The 23,554-nt window shown below is 37.6% G+C and overlaps 1 protein-coding gene and 2 long non-coding RNA genes across 25 annotated transcripts in view; 2 read left to right on the top strand and 1 right to left on the bottom strand.

Moving 5' to 3' along the window:
* Nucleotides 1-23,554, top strand: part of LOC127512996 (junctional adhesion molecule A-like) — a 56,964-nt gene that overhangs the window by 17,339 nt on the left and 16,071 nt on the right. For 2 of the 23 annotated variants that reach the window (XM_051894588.1, XM_051894598.1), the window contains exon 2: nt 3,479-3,621. The exons of 6 other annotated variants lie outside the window; for them this stretch is intronic. In XM_051894588.1, coding sequence (XP_051750548.1) covers nt 3,479-3,621 — 143 coding nt within the window. Of the gene's footprint in view, nt 1-1,798; nt 2,415-3,478; nt 3,776-3,886; nt 4,136-20,587; nt 21,029-21,781; nt 22,079-23,554 lie in introns of those variants that run through there. 15 more of the 23 variants (XM_051894480.1, XR_007930326.1, XM_051894488.1 and 12 more) reach the window with 15 other exon arrangements.
* On the top strand, nt 14,390-17,435 carry LOC127513100 (uncharacterized). Its single transcript, XR_007930330.1, has 2 exons — nt 14,390-16,987; nt 17,109-17,435. It is a non-coding gene; the product is annotated as an uncharacterized LOC127513100 (long non-coding RNA).
* On the bottom strand, nt 17,070-19,298 carry LOC127513095 (uncharacterized). Its single transcript, XR_007930328.1, has 2 exons — nt 17,758-19,298; nt 17,070-17,378 (listed from the first exon to the last, which is right to left on the bottom strand). It is a non-coding gene; the product is annotated as an uncharacterized LOC127513095 (long non-coding RNA).

Genomic DNA, 23,554 nt, shown 5'->3' on the forward strand with positions numbered 1-23,554 from the left:
GGGGTGCTATATCAGCTAATGTTGAGGGTGCGTTAAAAGTTTCACCGAGGCCTTATTTCCAGGGCAATTGCCTGTCACCATTTACATATTCAGACATTTACTGTAGCATTATGAAGTTATGGATCTATGAATTTGACAGATGTGACAATACAGTTACAGGAGAAATTGCATTATTGGCCCAGTTGGAGGCGCTGTATCCCATCTGCCTTTTAGGGTGCGTTAAAAGTTGCACTGGAGCCTTATTCCCAATGCACTTGACTGTCACCTTGCACATTTTTAGACATTTTTACTGTAGCATTATGAAGTTATGGAGCCATGAATTCGAAGTAACAATAAAGTTACAGGAGAAATTACATTATTGGCCCAACTGGAGGCGCTGTATCTCATCTGCCTTTTAGGGTGCTTTAAAAGTTGCACTGGAGCCTTATTCCCAATGCACTTGACTGTCACCTTGCAAATATTTAGACATTTTTACTGTCACGTTTTGTCAATTTAATGAGTCCATAACATCATAACGCTAAAATAAAAAAGTCTAAAAATTTGAATGATGATAGTCAAGCACCCCAAATGAGCCAACAATGTAATGGCTCTCCAAACTGTAGTGTGAGATTGGGTCCATAACTTAAAAATGGTACAGTAACCAACAATCCAAGGGCTCTTTCAGTTCAGTGCAATTTAATTCATATTCACTTGTATAACGCTTTTCACTATACATATTTCAAAAGCAGCTTTACAGCAAATTCATGTTTCTATGTGACAAAAACACAATAGTCTTCTTTTATGAGATGATATCAGAACTTACAGTTGTAAGATATACAGATTGTAGTATTTCTTTTAAGCAAAAGTAGTGTGCATGCAAAGCAATGATAACATGATCATTTTGTATAATCATCCATGTTTGATGTTCTGGAGTCCTTCATCTGAAGTCTTCATAAGAGGCTGGATCCGAGCTGGAGCTGGAGCTGGTATAGTCTATAGTTAGCTTGTGATATTGAAATCTGTAATATTTGCTTGAATTATTTTTTTAATCAACTGATTCATTAATGCATAAGAATTATATTTTATGTGCCTTTATATTTTTGCAGCCTATTTTCGCTGATATATCAGTGTTATTTGCATTTCAAAATAGTTTATTTTCCTTTAATTCTGAAAATAGACACAAAAAGCAACACAATACCTTAAAAAAGCACGAAAAAGAGAAAAACCGCACTGTCCCTAAGTTGAGCGTGAATAAGAAGCTACAAACGCGGAAGCGTCGCGTCTTTTAAGGTGGACCGGATAGCGTCAATAAGAAGTTGCGGATAAGAAGCTGGATTCAGCCTCGTGAAAAACTGCATAAACAGAACAGGCAGGAGCGCATGCAAGCTACAGCGACAATGGAGGCCTACATAGATGAGCATGAAAGAATACAAAGATGTAACGAAGTGTACCCAGGTCTTTGTTTCACTGCAGCAATGGTGCTGACTGTTGAATTTGCACATGGTTTGTCTTAAAAACACCACATAGACATATAAACAACATTAAAAACTTGATTTTCAAGATTTGATTGTATTTTAGCTCTTAAATAACTGTAAGGTCAAAATAAACAACCTTATACTGTATATCATCTTCATCTGATTGATTTAAAACCATCATTAAAGACATGCAAATCTCTCTGTCATACAATATAATGGTGCAATGAATCCAGAACTTGGCAAAGGATGTAGGATAATAATGTTGCTCATTACTAATTGTATATTAGGGGGTCCCTGAAAATATCTAATCTAAAACAGACTAGATACAGAACACTTGCCTTAATGCACATGTATCATTTCTATATCATTTCAAAACGTAAGTTGCTCACAAGATGGCAGCATTCTATGACATTTAAATTGTCACACATTTATGTTTTTAAGCCACAGGTCTCTGGTACAGACATGCAGACCATTTTTGGGTCGTGATCCACCAGTTGAGAACCACTGTTCTAGATCCAGTGTGAGATAATATGAAAAACATCTAGAGCAAACCTTTCTATCTATCTATACATTTTATAAACCTTTTTTTTTTTTTTTTTTTTAAATAAGTGCTTGGCAGCTTTCTAGTCAACAGGATCGAGATAAAAATAGCTGGCCAACATCTCAAAACATCAGATGCATTCTGTATGAGACAGAAACATCTGCTTCACGATGCAACACATTAGATGACATCCTTCCACCCCTGGAAACAGTGGCGTCACATCCTTTGTTTTCTTCTTTTTTTGTTCTGTCTGCACAACTGACATCTTCAGAATCTGTCTACATAACCACCAACTCTCGGATTGCAAACTTTTTGACTTTTTTTCTGTTTCCTCCAGTTGATTGTGAAAAGGTTAAGAAGAGCAATGACCTTCCAGCACAGTCTGTTGTTGATCCTCTGTGGCTTCACTGCACTCTCTGGTAGGTTGTGACTTCATTTTCTATAGATATGTGTTAATAGACTGAAGTTTTGAGATCAAAAGTTACGATGTGATTAAAAGATATTAAGAATAGTAATCCACATTAACATTTGTTCTCATGCATGCTGCGTCATTTTATATCAACTCAATATTATAAATCACCCTAAATCATGTTTTAGTCTTAACTTAATGTAGAAACATCTAAATTCACTTTTGTCACCATCAAAGAAGCAGTAGTGAAGGCCATTTTTAAGTGTCCGATCAGGTAAAATATCTCCTTAAGACACTTTTATAGTGGCCACTTGAACAAATGCACTTCTACTGTAATTTGCATTTAAAAACACTTTTAAATGCAAATCTAGTGACGTTTACATGTAAACTGCTGCAATCAGTGTTTGTTCATGTCTACCTTTGATAGAAGACACTTAGAAAGTAGAATAATTAGATATGTAGTCAAATTTTAAGGTAGATCAGTGTTACACTCTTTAAAATAGGTTCTTTATTGCCGTTTATGGTTCCGTGAAGAACATTTAACATCCATGGAATCTTTCCATTCCGCAAAAAGTTCTTTTGTTTGGGGATCCAAAATGTTTTTGTTTTGGGGTTTTTTTCTCTTTTTTTTTTTTGTCGCTGCTAAAACTCTTTTGGAACTGTTATTTTTATAGTTGTCTCACAGAGAGGTTGTCACAAACTGGGTATTTCAGTAACTATAAGGTTTCAAATCAAAATTCTTATTTTATCAAGCACTAATTTTACTTTTTAAATTCTGCCTAATGCAGATCCCTGTTTGTGACAACTTACCCCATACAGTGTGACAACAGATCCTGTTGTTGTTATAGGAGTCAGTGTGTGTTAAATGAACTGTCATTTTTTATAGTGGGAACAGAATATTGAACTGTGTCCAATAGATTTGTCTGAGTTTAGTCCCTAAATTGACTTTTAAAAAGAAACCCAGCCTGAGAATTATTCATTCTCTGTTTTTATGCCTTTTCCTCACCTGAACCACATGAGCAGTTGAACCCTGTTGAGATTTATTAAATACTAATATTATTTTATTTATTATAGTCTCAACAGAGACATGTGGAAAAGATCTACTAGAGGGAACGTCCTGCATCATTAAGCTACCAGAAAAATACAATGACAAATCCAATGACATCAAATGGACCCATTCCTCCAGTGACGCCGTAATTGAGAGGAAAAACAAGAAGGTGAAGTCAAACACTCCAGGTTTAACAGTGGAAGAAGATGGATCATTAAGATTTCAAAGTGTTAGTCTGAAGGACACGGGCACATATATATACACTGTTACTAGTTCTGATGGTACAGAGATTGGTAAAGCTGGAGTGAAAATTAAAGTATATGGTAAGATGACAAATATTTCTACCTTTCCAACACAATAATAATAACAAAATAAGATTGAAAATTTGATAGTAGTTACAGTAGTAGGAAATAACCACAATGTCGCTGTTACAGAAAAGGTCCCTAAACCTACTGTGAAGATCAACTGCACCGCTGATGGGAATGCTGCTCTCACCTGTGACGTGGAAAACAATAAAGATCTGAGTTTGAATGTATCCTGGTATGAAGATGGAAAACCCATCCAGAATGAAATAAATCCTCAAGTGTTCTTGTCATCTACTCAAGTACAGGAGAATAAACCGTACTCATGCGAGACACACAATCCTGTCAGCAGAAATAAAAGTGAGAGTGTTACTGTATCATGTAAGTTATTTTATTTCACATGCTTTTCATTCTTGAACATACTGATCTTGTGTTATAATTAATTATTCAGTCTTTATCTTTGTTAAAAATGCTCTAAGGAAACATAAAACATCTAAATCTAGAGCTTTCAGTGTTTTGAACAGACCTGGGCCCGCATGTATAAAGAGTAAAATTTTAGTCTTAAGTGTGTCAAAATTCTAAGAATGATGTAATTTTACTCTTATTCCTAGACTTAAGAATAAGACTAGGTCTTAGCTCCTAAATTATTTAGGAGAGCTGCAGAGGTCTCTTAACCTAGTTAGGAGTAACAAGATGTCAGCAAAGAAGAGACACACTCTCCAATAAAGATATGATGTATTGAGTTATATGATGACATGGAGTTGATAAAATGATATCAACTTGATTGTCAATTCTTTTTGTAACTGACGTAATAAGACATGTTATAACTTTAAATAAATGTAATACATTTAATAAATATTACTTAAACAATAATTAATATGTTTAATGCATTTTAATACATTTAAAGGTGCTGAATGCGATTTCTCAAATTCGTTGTTGAACACTGTTGATATTTGAAATCAACCCAAACAAATCCACCCCTCTCTTCATTGCGCCGCCTCCAAAACTCACACTCCAATACTAACCACCCTGCTCCGAGTCGGTCTCGAATCCCAGCCCAATCGCTACTGGCATGCGAGGCAAATGCACTACCAATGACGCTAAACACCTCATTCTCCAGCGTGTGCAGGCATCAGTGTGCAGTGGTTTAACTGCAAAAATCTCACTATCTGGCCACTGTTACACACGCAATGCGAGTGGATGTCTGTTTATCACAGCTCACACGCAACAAAAAATAAAGCGCAGCTGATGAACGAATGACAAGGAAGCACAAAAAATGAACGTACAGTACACAAGAGTAAATACAAACAAGAGTTTCTTGTTAATCGGCAACAGCACAGCAGCTCCAGACAATCAAACCCAGTGTTACTCACATGAGAAGGAATCAAGGCAGACTCTGCGTCTGTTTTCAGGGCTTCCTGCTTAGCTCTCTCCAGCGCTGGAAAGCTTTTCTAATGTATTTTTTGGTGACTGTAAGAATGCAGCAGTGCACCGGTGATGACTCTGTGACCCATCAGTCCACAGTAAGAAGGCTCTTAAATAGTACTATTGCTAAACTTACCACACCAAACATAGTGGCCAAAATTAATGTGCAAACTTTTTTTTTTTTTTTTTTTAAATGACCCTACAATTTTGCTTAAACCATCAAAATATGAGGAAAATATGTTGTTTATATTATTTAAATGTTTTAAAATATGACATTGACTACAGCATAATCGGTTTTTAATATTTCATTGGTTCTCTCTTGTTTTTGCATTTGTTCATAATTTCTTTGCATGATAGCCTGGCCAAAAATAATTTGAAATAATTTGAAATTTCATTTCATTATCACACATGAAACAATTGACTCCAAGCACAGCTACATGATATGCTTACATCTTTTAACACATTTTTAAAAAATATTTGAATTAAGGTTGAAGATGTCAATTTTCATATGGCTGGACATCACATTTGGCCACTACTCTATGGCAGTTCGTTGACTTTCCAACTGACCATCAAACCATGCAGCAAAAGCAAGCCACTTTTATGTTGATAGTGGGCTTCTCTGGAGTTGTTGGAGCCGTTGGTGGAACTTGTGTTCACATCATTGCTCTAACTGTAAATGAGGAGATATATATCAATAGAAAAAGATTCCACACCATCAGTACTAATTTGTGATAATTTTGCACAATGCAAAGCTATTTTTAAAAATAAATTAAAATATGAAAACATTTCAGTGTCTTTTTTAATAATTTTTTTATAATAACATTAAAGGGTTAGTTCACCCAAAAATGAAAATTCTGTCATTTATTACTCACCCTCATGTCGTTCCACACCCGTAAGACCTTCGTTAATCTTCAGAACGCAAATTGAGATATTTTTGTTGAAATCCGATGGCTCAGTGAGGCCTGCATAGGGAGCAATGACATTTCCTCTCTCAAGATCCATTAATGTACTAAAAACATATTTAAATCAGTTCATGTGAGTTCAGTGGTTCAGTGTTAATATTATAAAGCGACGAGAATATTTTTGGTGCGGCAAAAAAAAACAAAATAATGACTTATATAGTGATGGCCGATTTCAAAACACTGCTTCCTGAAGCTTCGGAGCGTTATGAATCAGCGTATCAAATCAGTGGTTCGGAGCGCCAAAGTCACGTGATTTCAGCAGTTTGGCGGTTTGACATGCAATCCGAATCATGATTCGACACGTTGTGCTGCTGTGACTTCACCCTTGCAGGCTTGCTATTGGCTGATTCAGAGGTTGAGGGCGGCCATTTTGAGTTGACGTCATTGTAGTCCTTAGTTCACAACGCTTAAGTCAGCACTTAAGAATCAGTCTTATATTTTACTAAAAGTTGCTTTTAGCTTCTTTATAAAAGTCTCCTACTCTTAGAAAAGTCCTACTCTTTACTGAGAATTTTTTGACACTTAGGTCAAAACTTAAGTCTATTCTTAAGAGCATTTCTGAGAAGTTTTATACATATGGGCCCTGAACTTAAATATTGGAGTAAAACATTAAGATGTCCAGCTCTGGCACTTTTCACAATTTCACTTTTGTTTCATAAAGTATGTGCTCTGGTTTTTGGTCTGGCTGTTTCCTGTTTTTGCTGCTGATGTACAATCATGAAACTATGACAGTAAAAGAACTGTATTTTTTAAAGTGCACACTGACTCAGCAAAACTGTATTAAACTGTGTACTAACTGAAGATAAGTCAAAAGGTTGGACACACTTACACTGATCAGGCATAACATTATGACCACTGACAGGTGAAGTGAATATTATCTCTTCATCACGGCACCTGTTAGTGGGTGGGATATATTAGGCAGCAAGTAAATATTCTGTGAACATTCAAACTTGATGTGTTACAAGCAGAAAAAAATGGGCAAGCGCAAGGATTTAACCAACACAATATTTGGAAGGTGGTCATAATGTTATGCCTGATCTTTGTTTTAATTCACTGTTAAAAAATGATTTCAGTTAGCTATCACAACTTAAAATGTATCATTAGAATAACTTCCCTAGATTGAACTTGAGATAACTCAAATATCCAAGTTGAATATAACTTAAAATTTTAAGGCTGCAAGAACACTTATACTTTTAAAAATTGAAACAATTATTTTCTTTACAGTGTTTCAACTTCATTAAAGTCATTAAAACTATGACATGACACAAATGGAAGTGTGAATTATGTGGTGACCAAAAAAATTAACGATAAAATAAATAGGAAAAAAAAAAATGCTTCCTTTATGTTGACGTCAAACGTTGTTTTCATTCAGACTCAATGGTGTTTGAATTTGTCAACTTGCTTGACATTCCCTCATCTTTGCAAGGAACAAAATTATGCAAAGAAAGAGATGTACAACCCAATACAACCCAGACTACATTAAATATGGTTCAACTGGTACTGTATTGGGTCGTAACGTTGATTCCAGCCTTTTAAGCATTACTGAAGGAGGAACATGAATGTTGTGCACTTGTTGATGCTTTACTTCACTATCCAATTCAAGTCATCCAGCAGTAGACATTAAAGTGTTAGTTCACCCCAAAATAAAAATGATCCCATGATTTACTCACCCTCAAGCCATCCTAGGTGTATATGACTTTCTTCTTTCAGACGAACACAACCAGAGATATATTTACAAATGTCCTTAGTCCCCCAAGGTTTATAATGGTTGGAGTCGTATGGATTCAAGGTCCCCCAAGGTTTATAACCCCCTGGAGTCGTATGGATTCATTTTTTTATGGATGGATGCATTTTTTTGTCTTCAAAATTTAGGCTGCCATTCACAACCATTATAAACCTTGGAGGACTAAGGATATATCTCTGATTGTGTTTGTTTTAAAGAAAAGTCATATTCACCTAGGATAGCTTGATGGTGAGTAAATCATGGAATAATTTTCATTTTTGGGTGAACTATCCCTTTAAAATGAAATGTATACATTTACACAACTATATTCGCCTACAAAACTAATTTTAGGCATTACAATGGAAATTTTCAGATCAAATTGTTTTTAAGGTAATTAAAAGCAAATTCAATGAAGTGTGTCTAAACATTTGACTCTCATGAAATAACGTTAGATCGCACAGTATTACGCATGATGCATTTTGTAGGATTTAAAACTGTTTAAAACAGATGTTTTTTTAATAATCCACTTGTTTGTTATTGATTTCATGACATTTGTTCCTGACTTACAGGTGGAAACCTTGACTCTGGCGTTAACTCTGGCGTTAACTCTGGTGTCGACTCTGGCGTTAACTCTGGCATTGACTCTGGCATTGACTCTGGCGTTGACTATGGTGTTGACTCTGGCGTTGACTCTGGCGTTAACTCTGGCATTGACTTTGACTCTTCTTCATGGATCATGGTGAGCATCCTAGCCGGCGGAGGAGCCCTTCTGTTGCTGCTAATATGAATTCTCGTCATCTGAGCATATCGAAGCTGTCAGTGACGCATGAAGCACCAACAAGATCAGCAACGTCTTCATCTCCTCTAAAATTATGTGATGAGCATTTGTATTTTCAACAAAAGATCAAACTGAAGCTGTTGTTGCTCTTGTTGAGCTTGAAAAATCTTAAATACAGGCATTTAAATAAAATAATCAATTTTTGAACGTTCCTATAAATGTATCTTCTCAAAAACTGTTTTTTTAAATTAAAGGGTCATGATACAATAAAACCAATTTTCTGAGATTTGAACAGGGTTATTGTGTGTTGAACATTATAGAGGTCAATATTACCATCTGTTAGTTTTGATCGTATGAGAAAACGTTTAAGGTTCCCTGAGATAACGGGAACGAGCATTGCACCTGCTTACTCCTGTTTTCTCTGAACCCTGAAGCATTATTGGTTCATGTCTGTGAGTTTCACAGACAAATGGCATTTCAGCCTGCCAAAAAGGGCGGGGCTGGCTTCCTATAAAAGCCACAGAAATGCCAGATCTCGTCAGAATCTTTTGACTGAGGAGTGGCATGGCATGACTCACTGGCAACGCAGTAGCACGGCAAGCTATGCAAACTTCTTTTCCATTATTTCAGGGAACCATTGTTACGCGAGTAACCTTAAGTGTTCCCTTTTGATACGGCTCCCTCGCATTGCGTCTGCTTAAGCTGACGCTTATGGGGAACTTAATCCAATAGCACAGTGCTACAAGGGCAGTGGCTGAAGAAGAAGACGCTCTGTGAGCCGACAGCTAGGGGGCGCTCAATTGGAGGCCGCATAGAAAGAGGCTCAGACAGTATTTGGAGCCTGCTACATAGTCCAGAAGCGTCTTAAACTGACAACACCCGTGCCTGAAGAGCAGGGATGTCCAGGTTATAAAATCTGCCGAAGGTGGACGGGAGACCAGCTGGCCGCCGCACAGATATCAGCAATAGACACTCTGCTGGACCGCGCCCAACAGGAGGCCATCCCTCTGGTGGAGTGGGCTCTAACTCCCAAGGGGCACAAACAAACGCTGAGAAACGCTGCTTTGAGGCTGGCTGTCCTTTAGTGCGGCCTCCAGAGCAGACGAACAGCTGCTCTGATTGCCGATATTGGTCAGAGCGTTCAATGTACACCCTAAGGGCCCTGACGGTACAGAGTGGGTGAGGAGCTTGCTCGTTTTCTGCGAGTGGAAGAGCTGACAGTGTTATCACCTGCATTCTAAACAGGGTGGAAAGCACTTTTGGCACGTAGCCTTTCCTTGGTCTAAGGACCACTTTGCTGTCGTTAGGGCCAAATTCTAGGCAGGAAGGATCCACAGACAGAGCCTGCAAGTCTTCAACTCACTTGACTGACACTAGCAAGAGGGCTTGAGTGAGAGGGACCGTAGATCAGTTGACTTGAGCGGCTTGTAGGGAGGGCCCCATAGCGCCCTGAGGACTGTGGAAAGGTCCCACGCTAGGACCAAACATGGGCTTGGAGGGTTCAGCCTCCTAGACCCCTTGAGGAACTTAATGACTTAAGTTGTGTTTCCCAGCTGATTGGCCGGCTATCAGAGCGTGATTTGTCACAATGGCCGTCACATAAATTTTGAGTGTGGAAGGGGCATGCCCACTGTCCAGCATCTCCTGTAGGAACGTGAGAACTGACACAGCATCGCATTCAGCAGGGTCTATTTTCTGAGCTAGGCACCAGCTTGAGAAAAAGGACCATTTCTGTGAGTAAAGGCGCCTTGTAGAAGGGGCCCTAGCCTTTCAGATTGTCCTCATGGCTCCTGTTGAGGGGCCAAACATGCTGCAAGGCTCGTTCTACGTTGAGAAGAGGCGAGTAGAGAGGCTTCAGTCTTCTTCGGGGAAGCGAAATGATCTTCGTGGTGAAGGAGAAAGATTATGATGAGATCTGGCTTTTCTGTAACTTTTATAGGCAGCCAACCCCCCTTTTTGGCAGGCTGAAATGCCATTTGTCTGTGAAACTCACAGATGTGAAGAGTCGCGTAGCTACGGGTGGGCCTGGTGTAACAGACATAGGCTAGTAGTCGCTGTGCATGTAAACCTCACTCCCCTGATCTCAAGAGATTCTCTAGCAACTGATGCTAGAGGTTGAAGCCTTTAGCCTCCTTGTTAGAGCGTCCGACGCCCATGCGGACAGGCCCGGGTTCATGTCCCGCTTGGAGCAGGCAGGTGCGAACTGGAGGGGCTACATTGGTGCCGTGACCCGGACGGGAGTGAGGTTTAGGGGGTTGAGTGTAACAGACGTAGGCTAGTAGTCGCTGTGCATGTAAACCTCACTCCCCTGATCTCAAGAGATGCTCTAGCAACTGACGCTAGAGGTTGAAGCCTTTAGCCTCTTTGTTAGAGCGTCCGACTCCCATGCGGACGGGCCCGGGTTCGCATCCCGCTTAAAGCTGGAGGGGCTACACCGGGCCCATTCACCTGTCAGTCAGGCCCATCCAGTCAGTTGCCTCACAAGGTAGCCTAATGAGTGAATTCTGTTGCAATTATCACAATACTTGACCTATAAAAATAAATCGTATTGTTTCTTGCTTCTTGTTTTCCACATAATGATGAAGATAAGTTAGTTTGTGAGTAGTAGAGCCGTAGCACATTTCACAGTCAGATCAAAAACTATAGATATAAAAAGATGGTGAATGGGAGAAACTGCAACTCGCGATATGGCGGAATACGTCCCGCCTTCTAAGTAAAAGAGCCAATCGCTGATTGATAAAGTAATTGCATCACTGCAGCTGCAGTTAGAGGCTCCGTTTCCCATAGAAACCTGAGACTCGCGCATAGGACTGCACATGCGCATTGGCTCATCTAGCCTAAAAAACAAGCTTTTTAACACTATTTGAGCATAAGAACACCATTTATGTGACAGTTCATGTCAGATTTTGTTGCTGATTTTAAAAATGTTATTTAATTGTGAGTTCGCTTAGCAGTTTTTGAGATTCCCCTTACACCAAGCACATTTCACATAGGGGAGTTTAGCTGACGTTAGGCACGTTAAACTAAAATGAAACAGAGCAACTTACTAAAGTTCATGTCAAAAAGATGTCGTGGGAGGAAGAGAATTAAGATGGAGCCATCAATCTCGAGTAGTATGGAGCTGAACAGCATTTTTAATGCTAACGTTAATTCAGCCATTTCTCCATCACCAACGTCTACCTCCCCTACACAGAGGTGTACAGGTACATAATGCCATGTCTAATTAATACATACAAATGCACAATAATGAAAATGAATTTATCGTAATTCACTATAGTAGTTGCCAAGTCACTCTTGTTTATTTCATGTGGTTTATGTAGGTGTGGCTGCTGTGCTAATGCTGTTTTTTCGTTATGCTCTTAACACTGCTTATGATGACATACAGGCTTATGCTCTGATTAAACGGGGTGTATTTAAGCAGGTGTAGTTGTGTCTGCCTATTTTGATGTTGCATTTTAGGCTAGGCCCACCTACATTGTGATTCCTGGCTACGCTAATGGATGTGAACCAGCAAGGCTTCAGGATTCGGAGAAAACAGGAGTTTTCCCCATAAGCATCAGCTTAAGCAGACACAATGCGTGTGAAAGGGAACTAGTTAATTTTAAATTCGTCTTTGTGTCAATGTCACAGGATGATTTCTTGCATTATAGTACATCGATGATAATTATTTATGAGACTGCGTGTCCTTATCTAATGAGAAGACGCCTTGCTAAATTATTCTTGACAGGCGCTTCAAACAGTGAGATCGCATACAGTAAGTGAGAGATGCATTAATTGATCAAAAATTAGTGTCTGTTTTTGCTTTGTAAAAGATTCTGTGTTGCATAAGTTCTCTTCAGTAGATCCTGAGTCTTCGACACAAACACGATTCATCCACACTGTGAGTGTAACCGGTTTTTACGCCCCTTTAACCGTTTTTAACCGATCAAAAGTTATCAAAGATGCAACAGCGTGTTCATATATATTTATTCAATGCAGAGAACAAATGTGAATGGCTGTGCATTTATTTGTGCATTAAATTATAGCTGTCACAGGAGATGTATGTATTTGTGTAATTTACAGTGAGCTTCAAAAACCATGTGAATAGGCCTATTGTGTTGCTTGTGATGGTAATTTGCAGTATGCATTTGTGGGAAGATGCCAAAAATAAAACTGAAATCAGAAGCTGTTGCTGTGTTGTCATTCTCACCTCCTCCTCCTCCGCTCTGCAGCTCACCACCATGCTCGCCTTTGATGCATCTTTCAAAAGTGTGGTGAGAAAGGGGGTTTCATGTCCCTTTAACCAGTTTAAAACAGGAATGCAAAGCCTTTTACCTCAGTTTTAAGATTCAATGTATTAGGTTCAACACGTTGACTCAGAGAATAAATTGAATCTTTAAAAAAAAAACATTTAATGCTTAATATTAGTAAAAAAAAATAAAATAAAAAAAAAACTTTTTGTTTAGGCAGCACCAGACAGATCTAGAAAACAACTGAGCTCCACTTAATATCCTGTATACAAACATCTTTATGTGGTTTTCTGAGACATTTAACAGAACAATCGGCACTAAAAACAGGTCCACGCTTTTAAAGTTAAGTAGAATAGCTGATCAATAAATATAAAATATTTACTGTTTACTGTATGTAGAATTGGTGTTACTTGGTATTAATTTGAGAAAATTACTATCATTTAGTAAACATTATGTAAATAAATATTAATCTCTTCCATTGGTCACCCTGCTCTCTTAAAAATTCATATCAGTCCATCTCTTCACATAACAGATTAACTTTACAGCCCAGATCACATGAAAAAAATGCAATTTTATGAACATCTTGTCTTTGATATCTTCCAGATGAGGAAGAGTTCAGGCTAGCAGATCTTACCCCAGGTCGCACCGGTACAAAACAGATCCAGACAGACTGCTAGAGGGCAACTGGCACCCCCCATCCAGCTACTGCGTCTGAAACCGCCTACTTCTCTACTATCCACCTTATTCCTGACTAGCCTACTGCGTTTCGAATTATGGGTTGCACTTCCGGTTTGGGGAACTTCCATTTAAAAAGACTGAAACAAATCGTTTTAAATCATAAGGTTGCCCTACAAATAAAGCTTATCCGTCAGTTTGACCGAATGAGCTGTCAATTTTTCTTTCATGTTTTATTTTCAGACATCATGAGAATAACGTAACACTTGGTATGGTAACGTAACATGATATAACAAGAATATCTATGGCAAGAGCTCTTTCAGCCGCTGCTTTCTATCCTCGTGATTATTCTCTTTTGTCCCTTTGCATACCGCTGTAATAGTGTGAAAAAGGACAACATATACTGCACATTTGTGGTCTGGTCTCCCGATATAATTTATGATATATCCCATTAGCGAGCCTTTCACTGACAGTTTACAGCTTAACGGAAGTTAAACCCATAATTCGCGCAAAGCGTCATGGGGCGTCGGAATAAGATGGATATAGTAGGCGAAAAGCAATAGGCGAGCGAATAAGTATGTCCGAATCCTTAGTATTCAAAAAAGAGTAGGCGAGAATTACCTGGGTGACGTACTAATTCTCGCGAGATTCGGACGTGCGTCTACTTAAAATGCGTCCGAATATGCCTACTTACCTACTATATAGTAGGGGAAAAGCAGTAGGTGAGCAATAACCTCAGTATTCATCAATGAGTAGTCGAGAAGTTCCTGGATGGCCTACTGCTTCCGCACAGATTTTTGAGTGCTCATCTGATAGATACTTTTCTACAAAGCCACTGGAAGGCAAGCCTGCAACCTTTAGCCAAAAAAGCGTAACGGCTAATGCTAACGCTCCGCCTCTGGCGGCACGCAGGGAAGGAGACCAGAGCCCATTTTTTGAATGGATGTCAATGGATGAGAGGCTTCACTATGCTGATTAAACAGCTTTTGTGTGGAAATAGCTAATCATTTAATTAATCGACAGCCTGTTTGTAGATTTTAGCTTGATAAAAATGTACTTTTTTAAGAGAAGGCAGACTAAGGAATGTTCTCGGAATCAGATTTATATTTTGACACTCCTAACACAAATAGCCAAACATCAACTAAAAATATTTTAAATGTTAATGTTTAAAAAAAAAAAAAAATGTAAATGTACAATAAAAAAAATAGGCTTATAAAAATCGGAAAGCGCTCGAGTGGCCTCCACGCAAAAACGCGATTTAGCGAACTTCGTGTTAGCGAACTGCGCTCTGATTAAAAGCGCCGTAAATGTTTCTTTCCTTATACTTATTCATATATATATATATATATATATAGTATATAATTTTTTTTGCGCATTTACACACATGCCTGTATATAATGAACAAAAATAAATTAGGAGAGGAGGGGGGGCTCACGGAAAATAATGCCCCCCTTTCGGCTTCAGCGAGGATGTTTTTCTAGACACAAAACGAAGACAAAATAGACATTTTAGAGACACAATAGGCTAACTGCAATCTGCTCACTCTATCCCCTTTATTAAAAAGGCCTACTTTTGTTTTACACAATATTTACTCAAAATCTACTGGACAAAAGCAAAGCATAAATTGTATCAACCGATTAGGCTGTCATTAGATTTTTATTGTCGTCAATGCTAATACTAGGCTATGTAATCGGTCTCAAGATGTGTTTACATGAGCAGCGCAGATTGAAGTCTTTGGCCTTTTGTTTGTAAAGGAATCCAGTTACAATGTTGCAACTGATGTCACTGCCATTACACGATAGGCTGAGAGGTGCCGCACGTGATTAAGTTAGCCGTTACACTTTCTCCAATGGTAAGAGGTACAGACCCTCTCATCTCCCTACAATAGTGGCCCTGTCCCAAATGGCACCCTAAACACTCACGGCCTTCCTACGAGTCTGCACTTTCGTGACGTAACGTCGCTTTGACTGTCGGGAAGAAGTCTGTAGCGGAGCTCACACCAGTGCGGGCTCAGCAAAAGTGCGCATCGAGGGCGCATATCGGCCACAAAGGGGGCGCTCGCAAGCACCCTTCTGAAGCCTAAAATTGACAAATGGGACACCCTACGGTCTCGTGGACTTAACGGACATGCGTACACGGCAGCCATTATAAGTCCACAAGACCGAAAGTGCATAGACGTGTGCCATTTGGGACAGGGCCATACAATCTCTGCTTTTCTGACATGGGTGTTTTCAAATGTGAGTATTAAAAAAACTAAAAACACAGTTCCTTGTGTTAAAATCACATTTGTTGAGCTACTGTAGAGTAAACTGCTGAAGGTGTAAAGATGCTAGACAGTATAGTTGTGATTTTGCAGTAAAAACACATTTTATTATGTATAGATAGCAGGGGAGCTTTAGTAAGCACACATAACTTAATTCTCCAAAGTGGATTTACATAAATTCTAAACCATATACATCATATACAAGATGCTTACTAAAGGTTTATTTCTATCTATTTAAATCTTAAGTTGTAGTTTATTTTAATTATTGTAATTTCAAACAGAGCTATTACCGCTTTTTCCTGATTCTTGATGTCTGTATGTTTGCTGCAGAGCTTTTGTGGTGTAGCAGGACCTGCAAAGCAAGGTGATGGCGGGGGGCGGGGGAAAGAAAGTAAGACAGACGACATTGTGCTGTTAAAATGATTGCATTTGTATGACGTTTGTGCATTTTTGTATCTGAAATGTCCTCAGAGTGGTGTGAGCACTTAGATGCCCAGATGTTACTGTGGTCTCTTCATCCTCAGTGAGCCAGCGAGAGCATCTAAAAAAAGACCAAAAGACTTTGAGGATGTGATTTTGGTCAAGTTTGTTCTGCTGGTTTCCGTTCATACATTGGAGCCCAACTTTCATAAGCTTCAAAAGCATCATCAAATAATCTTCATGAATCTTCTGGAAGTCAGGCTTCATTGACTGATACTGTATGAACAGAAACCAGCAGGACAAACTTGACCAAAATCATCTTTTGTGTTCAGAAAAAAAAAAAGGAGAAAATAAAGGAACACAGGGTTTGAACAGTGTGAAGGCGAGTAAATAATAACTGAATTTATATGTTTGGGTGAACTAACCCTTTATGCCCCCAAATAGAAACTGTATGAAATGTATGTATGCATTTATATTATAGTAGTACCTTGAAAAAGTAAACTTTATGAAATAAACAGCTTTAATTAGCGTTTGTGCCCCAGACACTAACAAAAAAGGATTTACAAAATCACATTTACATTTGGCAGATGTTTTTATCCAAAGTGACTTACAGTGCTCTTATAACTGGGACGATCAATGAGGAGTAACCTGGATTAAAGTGTCTCGATCAAGGACACACTGGTGGTGACGCTGTGGAGATCAAACCAGCAACCTTCTGCTTACCAGTTCAGTGGTTTAGCCCACTATACACCACAAAAGTAATGAAGCTACAACAAAAATTAGCATGTAATTGTAAAAATATGAAATGAAATATGGCAAGAAACAAAATGCTGACATGAATGAATTGTAAAACGTTTTAATCTGTTTAAATGTTTACAGGTAGTCATAGAGCACATGAATGTTTGGAGCAGCGGCAGCCAGATTGTCCCGCACATCTTCTCCCACTCTTGCTTTAAGGTTGAGGGGTTCAAGGGTCCATTATCATGGTCTTCCTCATCCTCTGGGTCAACAATGTCCCCATTGAGAAGAGCAACAGTGAGGGACATGATGGATGGCAAAGACAGGCGAAGGTGTTCACGGTGGTCAGCTGCTTTATCAAAATAAAGGCACAGCTGTGTTGAGATGGCAGTGGGATGTGCGGATCACCGCCTGCAAATACGTGATTGTTAGAACAATAAGTTTGAATAAAGCTTTGTTTCATGTGTTGTTGACTTGTATATGTATTTATTTATTGTCATTGTTACTTTTATTAATTCTTTTACTTTTTTTTTTTAATTATGCTATTATTATCAGTAAATTTATATATTTTATTAATTCATGCATTCATTCATTGCTTGACTGTAAATTGAGATGTATTCACATCAGCTGTATTTGTCTAGTGTGTATTCATGCATGCATGGCTAAAAGAAAAGTAATGTAATTAAGTTTTGGTCAGCATTTATCAATATTATTGTGTTTAAGTGTTGGGGTGGGCTAGCAAAGCAATTCATTCTGGGGTAATCTTAATTTTTAAGCAGTTTATTCTTACATTTTCTGAGTATAAAATCAACAGTCTTCTCCAAAGGCGAGATCTTCGAGCAAGCGTCCGACGTCTTCTTTGTGCGGACATTGCAAACACTGAGGAAAACCGCACTAGGTAGGGTTATCGAGTTACTGGTGCTGTGAGGTGTTAGTGCACCTGTCACTCAATGTCGTGAAGCATGTCAAAACCCAATAGAAAGTCATAAAACTTTAAAATGCACACACAAACGTCAACTGTCAGCTGTCTGTCACACAGCCGCTAGCCATGTAACGACGCTCGGCTCATTGTTGCCACGTCTGGGATTGGGATACTTTTACACTTGTGCTGTGATTACGCTACTTTTGGGATGGCTTTGTTGCGCAGATCTGGCAACCTTCCACTCTAAAGCCCCACCCCTTTCATGCACTCCGAAGTGCGTAGCCCCTGAATTGGGACACAGCTTAGCTTAGTTCCATTGAAACACCGGCGCCCAGCAGACGCCCTGCGTTTCCGCCATTTTGGGGTGAAAGCGAATCGGCTGTCCACTAGTTTCTATGGCAATATCAGCTGCTTTGTTAAAAAAAAAACGTACATTAAAGCTGAAATCCAACCTTAATAATGAGAACACAGAATAAAATACTATCACTAGTGACCATCAAATCCTTTTTACAGTTTATTTTACACTCTTCCACTTTTTTCACAAAACCTTTGCTCTCTAGAAACCCAGTCAGTTTGGGTTACAATTCTTTAAAAGGCTTATAAACACTGAATTAATACCAACATATGAAATTAAATTAAGGACATGCATCAGAAAAATTGGGAATGTTGGACAATAATTATATGAATATAACAGCTTGATTTTGCAGTGTTGTCTAATGTCCATTAAAGCAAAAGTGTCCAAAAGTGGGAATTTATGCGATAACGGACACAGCAATGCATCATGTATTATAAGATCGTTATGTTTGTAGCGTGATCCATTAAAACGTACAATATATATATTTCAATTCAGACCTAGACATTATTACTATTACTCCACTAGGTCTGAAATATATTGTTCGCATGCAAACATGATGATCTTAAATTTATTAATTATTAATTTACTATTAATAAATGTGTAAAGTTGCATAAAATGGAAATACTCAATAAAGTAGGCTAACATTACCTCAGATGGTTGAATGGTTGGATTCCACAACTGGTAAAATAAAACATATAGGCTATAAAACAATACAACATTTACTGTGGGAGCCATACAATACTGGTGACTTAATTTAAAAAAAAAACTGTTCTATTGCGCTTCTGATTTGGCAGTGAAATTCGCCGATTTTGGGTGCGTAAGATGTGAAGGACTCTATGGTCCAGTTAGTATTTTCAGCCCATAATGGCGGCCGCGCTACCGGAGCGCCATCTAGTGGCTGTTACCTAAAAAGTATCAAAGTGTCGCCTCTTGGGTTCTAAGCTCTTGGTTCATACTCAACGAGATTTGGCTGTTAAGTACCTACTCTTTTAGCGCTCGTTAAGTAAGTACTTATTGAAATTAAGTACCTACTCATTGAGTAGGAGCTTTCGGACGCAGCCCCCGATCAACCCAAAGCCCAGATCCGTGCTCGACCCCCATCGTGGAATGAGACGCTTGAATGTTCACTGAATGACTTTCCTAGAATGATTTTCATTGACTAAAAGCCATATTTTGATTGTAAGAGTGTCATAAAAGAAATAGTTTCCTAAAAATGAGAATTCGGTCATGTACTCTCCCTCATGTTGTTCCAAACTAGCTGTTAGGCCTATTACTAAATTATTTTCTATTTTTCATCTTAGGCAGAATGTCTAAGCTGCTCTTGTCCATACAAGGAAAGTAGATGGTGATTTACAAGCTTACCATAAAAAATAGTCTTTACAGCTTGTGTGCTATACTCCAAATCTTCTGAAGTCAATTTACATTGACTTTTTTGTTCGGGATTAACAAAATTGAATCTTCAAAATCATGTTTTTGCCTTAAATCATTAAATATATTCTTTTTTTTTTATTTAGATTAAAACAATTAGTAATATAACTTTTATTAAATGGCCTATAATATAATTATTTATATTTTAGAGTTGTCGAGAGTCATGACGATTTCACGGGAAACTCCATACTTTCATCATTTGTCCGTGTGTGTTCATGTCATATCCATACATACATGAAAGAATATTTATTATATATATATATAGTGGGCCACACTTTCAGTCTTTTCACTTGACCACTTGTGTACTTTCATGACGTATTTCCTGTATTTATTTCAAGTGTTCAAGTGGGCGTGAAAACCGCAAATGTGTCTATTTTTTTACTGCAGTTTTAAAGAGAGAATACTCAGCAATGGTGCTGACTGTTGAATTTGCACATGGTTTGTCTTAAAAACACCACATAGACATATAAACAACATTAAAAACTTGATTTTCAACATTTGGTTGTAAAATAAACAACCTTATACTGTATATCATCTTCAGTTGTTTGATTTAAAACCGTCATTAAAGACATGCAAATCTCTCTGTCATACAATATAATGGTGCAATGAATCCAGGACTTGGCAAAGGATGTAGGATAATAATGTTTGTTAATGTTGCTCATTAGTAATTGTATATTAGGGGGTCCCTGAAAATACCTAATCTAAAACAGACTAGATACAGAACACTTAATGCACATGTATCATTTCTATATCATTTCAAAACGTAAGTTGCTCACAAGATGGCAGCATTAAATTTAAATTGTCACACATTTTTGTATTTAAGCCACAGGTCTCTGTACAGACATGCAGACCATTTTTGGGTCGTGATCCACCAGTTGAGAACCACTGTCCTAGATCCAGTGTGAGATAATATGAAAAACATCTAGAACAAACCTTTCATTCAACCTTTCTGTCTATCTATAGATTATATAAAACTTTTTTTTTTAAATTGTTGCTTGGCAGCTTTCTAGTCCACAGGATCAAGATAAAAATAGCCTCACACAGCACATTAGATGACATCCTTCAACCCCTGTGAACAGTGGAATCACATCCTTTTTTTTTTCTGGCATCATATCCTTTTTTTTTTTTTTTTTTTGTGAAGCTCTGTGTCAATTTCTGCCTCTGTCTGCACAACTGACATCTTCAGTTCATGATTCTGTCTACATAACCTCCAACTCTCTGATCGCAAACAGGACTTTTTTCTGTTTCCTCCAGTTGATTGTGAAAAAGGTTCTGGAACATTTGCTGTGTTCAGAAGAGCAATGATCTTCCAATACAGTCTGTTATTGATCCTCTGTGGCTTCACTGCACTCTCTGGTAGGTTGTGACTTCATTTTCTATAGATATGTGTTAATAGACAGAAGTTGAGATCAAAAGTTACGATGTGATTAAAAGATAATAAGAATAGTAATCCATATTAACATTTGTTCTAATGCATACTGCGTCATTTTATATCAACTCAATATTATAAATCACCATAAATTATGTTTTAGTCTTAACTTAATGTAGAAACATCTAAATTCACTTTTGTCACTTTTGTCACTTTTGGTTCCGTGAAGAACATTTAACATCCATGGAATCTTTCCATTCCACAAAAAGTTATTTTAGTGGAAAAAGGTTCTTTGGATTATTAAAATATTTTATAAAGTAAGAAAGAAATAGTTCTTTTGACTGAAAGGTTCTTTGGGGACCCTTTTTTTTTTCTTTTTTTTTTTTCTTTTTCTTTTTTTTTTTTTTTTTTGTCGCTGCTAAAACTCTTTTGGAACTGTTATTTTTATAGTTGTCTCACAAAGAGGTTGTCACAAACTGGGTATTTCAGTAACTATAAGTGTTTGAGTCAAAAGTCTTATTTTATCAAGCACTAATTTTACTGTTTAAATTCTGCCTAATGCAGATCCCCTGTCCAATAGATTTGTACCTAAGGTTAGTCCCTAAATTGACTTTTAAAAATAAACTCACCCTGAGAATTATTCATTCTCTGTTTTTACACCTTTTCCTCATAGTGAACCACATGAGCAGTTGAACCCTTTTGAGATTTATTAAATACTAATATCTTTTTATTTATTATAGTCTCAACAGAGACATGTGGAAAAGATCTACTAGAGGGAACGTCCTGCATCATTAAGCTACCAGAAAAATACAATGACAAATCTAATTACATCAAATGGACCCATTTCTCCAGTGACGCCGTAATTGAGAGGAGAAATAAGAAGACGAAGTCAAACACTCCAGGTTTAACAATGGAAGAAGATGGATCATTAAGATTTCAAAGTGTTAGTCTGAAGGACACGGGCACATATATATACACTGTTACTAGTTCTGATGGTACAGAGATTGGTAAAGGAGAAGCAGAAATTAAAGTATATGGTAAGATGACAAATATTTCTACACTTCCAACACAATAATAACAAAGTAAGATTGTATATTTCTATAGTAGTTACAGTAGTGGGAAATAACCACCATGTTTGTGTTACAAAAAAGGTCCCTAAACCTACTATGAAGATTTTGTGTTATAATTAATTATTCAGTCTTTATCTGTGTTAAACATGCTCTTGTGTTGTCTCTAAGGAAACATAAAACATCTAAATCTAGAGCTTTCAGCGTTTTGAACAGACCTGAATTTAAATATTGATGTAAAACATTAAGATGTCCAGCTCTGGCACTTTTCACAATTTCACTTTTGTTTCATAAAGTATGTGCTCTGGTTTTTGGTCTGGCTGTTTCCTGTTTTTGCTGCTGATGTACAATCATGAATCAGTAAAACAACCGTATTTCTCAAGAGCACATTGACTCTGCAAAATTACATTAAACTGTCTACTAACTGAAGTCAAAAGTTTGAACAAACTTATTTATTCAAAAAATGCTTAGAATTAGCGATCACAACTTAAAATTTATCATTAGAATAACTTCCCTAGGTTGAACTTCCAAGTTTTCACTTAGTTTTTTTGAATTGCTAACAAACCTTTGTCTAATCTACATTTTCAAAACTTTAAACACAATCAGCCTAACATCCGTCTGTTGTGGCCATACCATTAACACAATTCATGTCGTTTTCACACAAAATGCAGTCAATTACCATGTTTCTAAAATGCTTAAATTTTCTTTTCATACAAACTTACCCATACCAAAATGATGGATCTTTCTGATCTTATTTACAAATGCTTAAACACAGCAAGTCAGAAATGAAGACCGAATGTTCCAATCATTAAATATAGTGTAAAACCTCTACTTTTGCAACAACAGCAGCTAAAAAGAATATATAAAACAAATACTGAAACAATTTGATAATTATTTTTAATTAGCAGATCACTGAAATATTGAGAAATAGCAGATTCGAATCTCATTTGGAGGCATAGTCAGGTGTTGATGTTCTTTTCATTGCATGGACCCACAGTAAAATAGGACACTTTGAATTGGTTTTGTTCAGTGTGGATGCAGAACAACACAGAGGAGCAGAGAGAGAAAAAATAATGTCTGGGTGAGAGAGAGGAATAGATGAAGGAGGAGAGGAATAGTTGGATCAGGACAAGGGAGAAGAAGAGTTAGGGGCGAGGAGTAAGATTGTGTGCTGGATTGTGCATCTCTATGGTTTTCCCCCTTACACATGTGGAACATATGAAAGCTTATTTCTGCCATTCATAGAAAATAAAAAAGGTAATTGTGACTTTTTTTCTCTCAATTCCTAGTTTATATCTCACAATTCTAAGAAAAACAGTCAGAATTGTGAGACATAAACTCACAATTGCAAGAAAAAAATTAGAATTGTAAGATAAAAAGTCACAATTACCTTATATACCTTTTATATATACTTTATAAAGTTTCCATAATAACCAAAGGCCGTGT

This window comes from Ctenopharyngodon idella, chromosome 1 (assembly GCF_019924925.1).
Source record: "Ctenopharyngodon idella isolate HZGC_01 chromosome 1, HZGC01, whole genome shotgun sequence".
In the NCBI taxonomy this organism is placed as follows: domain Eukaryota; kingdom Metazoa; phylum Chordata; class Actinopteri; order Cypriniformes; family Xenocyprididae; genus Ctenopharyngodon; species Ctenopharyngodon idella.